We start from the raw sequence: 6527 nt of genomic DNA, 5'->3' as shown, positions 1-6527 counted from the left end.
ATGCTTTGCCCCAAAGTTTGGTGTCATCGGCGAACTTGGCCAGTCCACTCCTGACTCCAATGTCCACATCGTTAGTGAAGATGTTGAACAGTATGGGTCCCAGGACAGAGCCTTGAGGGACCCCACTGGTCACAATAGTGCCTTCACAAAGAAGCGCACACTCAGAAGGCATATTTCCTTTAAAAAAACCTTACCTGTAGAGATCATCATGGTGCATGAGCTAACCCACTGTGCAACTCCTCCTTTTATTCTATATATATTTAACCTGAAAAATACTTTTGTTGGTTTACTACACTTATCTTATTAGCTATAAATATAAAAAAACCCTGCAATTCCAGAATGCTTAATATTGGTCTTCATGATGTAGAGATTTACGCAGTTTAACTCTACATGTTATGATTAGTCAAGAGGACCAGTCAAGGAATGTAAATTTAAGCACACACTTTCATTCCTATAGCTCAGATCCTGAAGTAAGTGTACTCACTTCTTAATTTAGATATTTCTAGGAACTTTTAAATGTGCCGATTATGCAATCAATAGTAAAACAAATTATTTTAAGTTACTATTTGGACATAAGAGGCTGAAACAAAAAAAAAGCATCACAAATTTTCCTACCAGTCAATGCAGTGATACCCTGTTACACAGCACCCTTAACTTGACAATCCTAAAGTACTGTGTAATATTGCAGCACATTAATCACCCAGAGAAAAAATTCTGAAGATCTTTTTTATGTGCAAGTCACAGTAAGATTTCCTCTAATTAGTGTCCGATAAAAATGTCCTTAATAATTAGCTATGCCAAGAAGCACAGTACGTAAAACGCAATTAGCTTTTATTTAATTCAACAGCCAGAGTAAGTTTCTTAAAATTATCAGACTTATCAAAAATACTAGCAAATTGCCCATCAAGTATGATGGGGCAGCAGGTAGGGACAGAAGCCTGCGTCACCCCACCCCCCTGCTTCGGGTCAGGGTCCAGCTTCCCCCCTTCCCTTCCGCCTCAGGTCTGGGCCCACTCCCTCCCTTCCCCACCCACTGCTTTAGGCCTGGGCTCTTACCCACCTCCCCCCCGCTTTGGGTCCAGGCCTGCTCTCCCCCTCCCCCTCATCATTTCAGGTCTGGTTCCCCACCCACTGCTTCAGGTGAGGGCCCCTACCCACCCCCCACTGCTGTTCAACCCTGTGCTGCTGCCACAGCCATCTCCCAGGAACGGGAAGGGGTGGGGGAGGGGGACTTGCATGCGGCAGTGGCCCGGGGCTGGTGATGGGGGCTGGCAGCGACCAGTGGCAGCCAATGGGCAGCCATGCACTGCTACCAGTAGCCCCCCTCCCCTTCCCGCTCCCTTCCCTCCCCTCTTCCCTGCTACCTCCCCCTCCCTGCCGGCTGTTGTTGGGAAGGCAAGGCCAGCACTGCTGGCTCCCCCCTGCTCTGGCCCCTCAGTCCCCACTGTCATTGAGGTGCTCCGCCATGTGTGTCTCCGTGTGTGCAGAGCACTCTGATTGGCTGCCGAAACAACCAATCAGAGTGTGAACAAAGCATTACAGACAGACTAAGGCTTTTATAATATTAGACTATCTTGATCTGAACTTTAACATAGACAACAGATACGATTTTCAGCATATTGCTTAACAGAAAAGCTCCATGTAGCATTGGCTGCTTTGTAATTCCCACAGAATAAAAAGAAAGTACTTTTATAAAATGTTAAAATATGTATTCAATAAATTGAACTCTAAAAACACAAACAAACCAAATAAATAAAAAAAAAGTACTATAAAAATTCTCAGTTCCTGTTTGTATATGTTTACTATTGACATAGGGCAAAAATGATTAGATCCAAAAAATAACATAGGTGCTTAAAACAGGACTAAGTGCCTAATCTAAAATGACAATCCAAAGTAAAACAAACAACCAAAACAAAACAAAACAAAACCCTGTTCATTGTACAGTAATTGGATAAAAACCAGAAACAGCCCTGGGAACAGGAGCCAATCCCTCCCTCACCCCAGCCTAACTGTGAGTGCCTTGACAAATAAGCTGCAGTGTTGTGTACACTCATGCTTTCTTTTTCTGATCCACAGGTTCTTATGTTCTTTCTGCCCATGAGCCCAGATTCAGTGGGCAGGGATGGGAATGTCTCCAACCATCCCAGCTTCTAACCTAGTGGTTAGGATACTCACTTGTGAAGTGACAGAGGAGGACTGGATTCCCCTTGTGCTGAGGAGGGAGTTAGACACAGGTCTCACTCCCAAACAGAGTGCTCAAACCACTTAGCTATTACATAAAAGGTAAACCATGGTGCCTCCCTACTCCCAGTATTTTAAAAGAAACTGGAAGCCTTGCTCTGTTCTTTCCACTTAACTTATGTAGACCCCTATCCCCAGGAGAGGATTCCAAACTATGGGTGGAAAGGTCTACTTGAAGCAGAGCAAAGTGCCTAGGACTTGGAGAGGGTACACTTCAACACAGATGGGCCTAGAAGTCCTAAGGCAGTTTTACACATACTCCAGGAGTAAGGGATCTGGCACTTTAATTAAAGCGGTTCCAAGAGTCATTCTAATTAAAGTATCACAGCATCTTGTGTATTAGCGCCCCTGTGCTTCAAAATGGCAGCAGTGGCGCTTGAACTAAAGGTCTTTGAAAGAACTTTTGTTCAAGCACCCCCACAGCCATTTTGAAGTGTGGAGATGCTGATACACGAGCTGTGGGAGGCTGCTGGAGTGCGGTAATTACTACGCTCTAGCAGACTTGACTAATTGAGTCTGCTCTGACATGTTGTTTGAGCAGGCTCTGCATTTGGGTACAGGCACCCCTATTCACTAGCACTGGGTGAATATGAGGATTTATACATCTGGGGCATCTAGCTTTGCCCGTGCCTATAGAAAAGCATTCGGGGGTTTAATTCTGAGTTTTGGATTTTGCTTTAAGGGTCAGACGCCTAAAAGTTAAGCACCTACCACTTAACCACTGCAACAATGAAGTTCTTTATTGTGTTTTACCCAAAAACTTTAAAAGCAAATTATTTTCATGACAACCAAAAGCCTAAACTACATTCAGGTCTCTTTTTATGTGAATTCATTTTGTGTACGTTCGCTTATATGCGATGACTTTACCGAGACCAGAAACTCGCTTTGTGCAAGAAAAATTCAATCTTATGCAAAGAAGCATGCAATGCAGTGTATCAATAAGATCCTGACTTCAGAACCAAGTCTCGGTCTGGGCAAGGGACAGACATGCCCGAACACTGATTTGGCATGTATTCTAGTGCCGACTTCAAATCTTACCTCAAAGTTATTAGAGGTTTTATCACATATTCTAAGCAATTTGTGTTAGATATCTATACCCATAATACATGGCTATACAAAAATATGAGGTAGGAGGAGAGGAGTGCAGGAATTTATTGCTATACGAACTCCGAACTGAAATGTCTCATCCAGAATCCCGGATGTAAAGAATCTGTTCCTAAATACTTCCAGAGAAAGGTGGAAGAACCTTTCATTATGTGTATGAGAGAAACAGTCCTGCGTTTCTTGTGTTTTTCACACTGTAGCCCCATCGTCTTTGGAGAGGGCCACTTTTGCTTTTGCAGGTACCAAAACCAGACTCCAAACTCTGGAGTCTTCCTCTCCAGCACTTTGGAGACAGGGATCTCAAAAGCAGCCATGGGGGAGGGCAGGAGGAGGAGAAGAGTGTGGGAGTAGAGTGGCTGCATGACTATATGTCCAGCTTTGATGCATGCAAGCAGGAGTGAGCAAGCAGGGCTTGCTCAGGAGCAGCACTTCCCAGGAGTTCTGGGGACATAGTATAGGCTAGGGCTGTCCAGCTTCTAAGAGACTGGGAGCCGCATGCCACATAGATCACAGCAGAATGAACCATAGGTTCCCCAGGCCTCCCAGCACATGGGTAACCCTGCCCCATGCATGCAGGCACCCAATATTGTGGGCTCCCCTAGCACTCTGGGCTGCACTATGCTGCAATGCATTGTCCCCAGGGCCAGAGGCAAGCAATGGAAGCAGGAGGAGGAAACCTGAAGACCCCAGCTGCTGCTGCAGCTGGAGAGATGGCCAGGCTGGAGCCTTAAGCCACAAATTAACCCTTTACAGGCTGCATGAAGCCCACCAGCCATTAGTTAGACAGCTCTGTTATAGACAGTCCCATTCAGACCTCCAAACCTTAGAGATTAGTTAAAGCCCTGGCTCCTGAGATGTAATATCCTTTTCCATTTTTTTTTATATTCATTAAGTTATGATAATTCTGTATTTTCTTGATATCTGTATAAATATCCAAACCCACTACTGGTAGACAGATTTCACTACTGTTAATCCTTTTTCTACACAGGGTGGTTGAGAAATCTCACATAGGTAATAAAAGCATATCTCAGACAAGGTTGTTAAGAAAGGAATCAATTAAGCAGGTAAACACAGAAAGGAGTGTCCTTGTATGAAAAGGAAAAAAAAAAACTTCTGATGATAATCACCTGAGGGTTTAGGACTTTTGTCCATATTGTTCATCATCATGATATCCCCCTCTCCACATGAGATCTCTTTCCTCAGAAACATTAGCAAATGTTAATTGTACCAGCCATGCTGATAATGTATAACCAGACAGACACTGAAAGCAATGCATTACTGGCTTGCTTTTTTTTTTTAAAAATGGAGATGTCTGAAGCTTCCCTCTTCAATTTTCCACTTGCTTTTCACTAAAAAATAATAAGCTTATTTTATGAATAACTCTGCAGGACCTAGAAAATCCAAATTAGCCAAGCCCTACTGTTGTGACACAACACTCCTACGAGTGCATGAAATAAAGTAGAGCGTGCACACAGTGAGACAACTAACCAGAGAAGTTGTGACCCATTGCACAGCTCATTTTAACAACAGAGGAAGGCAACCCTCAGCCTGCTCAGCACTCAGTTTCACGTGTGCAGTCCATTCAACTCTGCCATTATAACCAGGCGTACGTCACAATCAGCTGATGAGAGAGAGAGAGAGGAAGACCCTCAACTGCATGTCAGTACAAGCAATCCTCAACTTACAATGTTTTGAGTTACAACCTTTCACACTTCCAACATTTAGAAACTGATGCCCTGTTTCAACTTTACCACATTAGTTTCGACTTTACAATGCCTGATCCGATGCGATGCGAACAAGTTCACTGCGTCGCTCATCTCCCTGGAGAACATCTATCTAAACTTCCTCAGACACTTTCTTTAAGAAAGCAGACAAGTCTCCAGAAAAACCTGCAGTCAAGACTCTTGAGAAGACTCCAGCCAAGAGCCCTTCAAAAAGTCCACCAAAGTCACCTCCAAGAAGTCCTTCCAAATCAATACAATGGCTATTTACAATACATATACATTAATGTAGCTATACAAAAACTAGAACACTTGGCTCCAAAATTATACCTTTTATTAGACCAACAATTAATGAATTAATGTAGCTATATTACTCACCGATAATTGATCAAATACAAAATTCTGGGGTAATTTTAGTGAAAATAGAGTATCGGGCCTCAGTTCAGGAACCAACCCCCCCATTTATAACGTTTTTTATGAGAAAAATCGGGTCCGAGCTACAACCTTTCAACCTAGACGCGGTTTTCAGGAACCAGCTGTGCGCGAAGTCTGAGGGCCGCCTGTACAGAGCGGTCAGGAAGCGGCCCGAGGCGACTGGGGCCCAGTCTGCGCTGCCCCATACTGCCCAAACGATGTCCTACTACAGCCCCTAGCTAAAAAAAACCTACCAGGGATCTCTAGAAAGCCTCCCCCTCCCCCGTTATGTGAGACACCCCCCACAGCTGCCCCAGACACCTGGGAGACCAAAGGGGCGGGGCGGGGCGGGGGGCAAAGCCCAGAGGTGGCCTCCTGCCCTCAGGGCTGCCCCCGGGGGGCAGGTGCGGGGGAGCGAGCCCGGGCGGGAGTAGCGGCTGCAGGCGGGCTAGCTCCCATGCGCGCTGCAGCCCCGGGCGGCGGGACAGACGCGGCGCTGCCCGCCCCGCGCCGCCGCCGCGCTCACCCGGGGTAGTAGCCGTAGGGCGGCAGCGTGCTGTCCTCAGCCGCCGCCTCCGGGTCGAAGAGCAGGTAGTCGCGGCTGCCGTCCCTCCTGGCCGCGGCGCCCGGGGAGCTGCCCTTGCGCGGCGCGTGGGGCTGGCTCTGACTCATGGCGCTGCCCCGGGCACGTCCGGCGGGACGGGGCAGGTTGCGCGGGCAGCGGGAGCAGCCGCCGCCGCCGCCTCCTCTCGCGCCCGGCTACAAACTTTCCGGCCGCTCCGCTCGGCGCCGGCAGCCCGGAGACAGCCTCCCCCCGGGGCGCTCCGCGGGCTGCAGCATCCTCCCCTGGAGGCCGGGCCCAGCCCACTTCCTCCTGGACCACTCGAGGGCTGGCTCTGACGGCGGCTCTGGTGTTTGCAGACCTCCGGGGGCTCCCTCTCCCTCCGGCTCCGCTTCAGGGAGGGCTCCTTCGCCTTTGTTTGTTTTTTTACCGTGACGTAGACTCAGTGCTTACATTCAGTCTCCCACAGACCCCCCGGTTCTTCC

General features: G+C 47.5%; 1 protein-coding gene across 1 annotated transcript in view; it reads right to left on the bottom strand.

Moving 5' to 3' along the window:
• The window catches only part of TRPC6 (transient receptor potential cation channel subfamily C member 6), a 186175-nt gene extending 179866 nt beyond the window's left edge, over positions 1-6309 (bottom strand). The window contains exon 1 of the mRNA XM_019530281.1: positions 6007-6309. Within this exon, the coding sequence (XP_019385826.1) occupies positions 6007-6152 (146 nt within the window). The 5' untranslated portion in view covers positions 6153-6309. The remainder of the gene's footprint in view (positions 1-6006) is intronic.
• Between the last annotated feature and the right edge of the window lie 218 nt (positions 6310-6527).

This window comes from Crocodylus porosus, unplaced genomic scaffold, assembly GCF_001723895.1.
Source record: "Crocodylus porosus isolate Cpor-Errol unplaced genomic scaffold, CroPor_comp1, whole genome shotgun sequence".
NCBI classification, from domain to species: domain Eukaryota; kingdom Metazoa; phylum Chordata; order Crocodylia; family Crocodylidae; genus Crocodylus; species Crocodylus porosus.
This window is presented reverse-complemented; position numbering and strand designations above follow the sequence as displayed.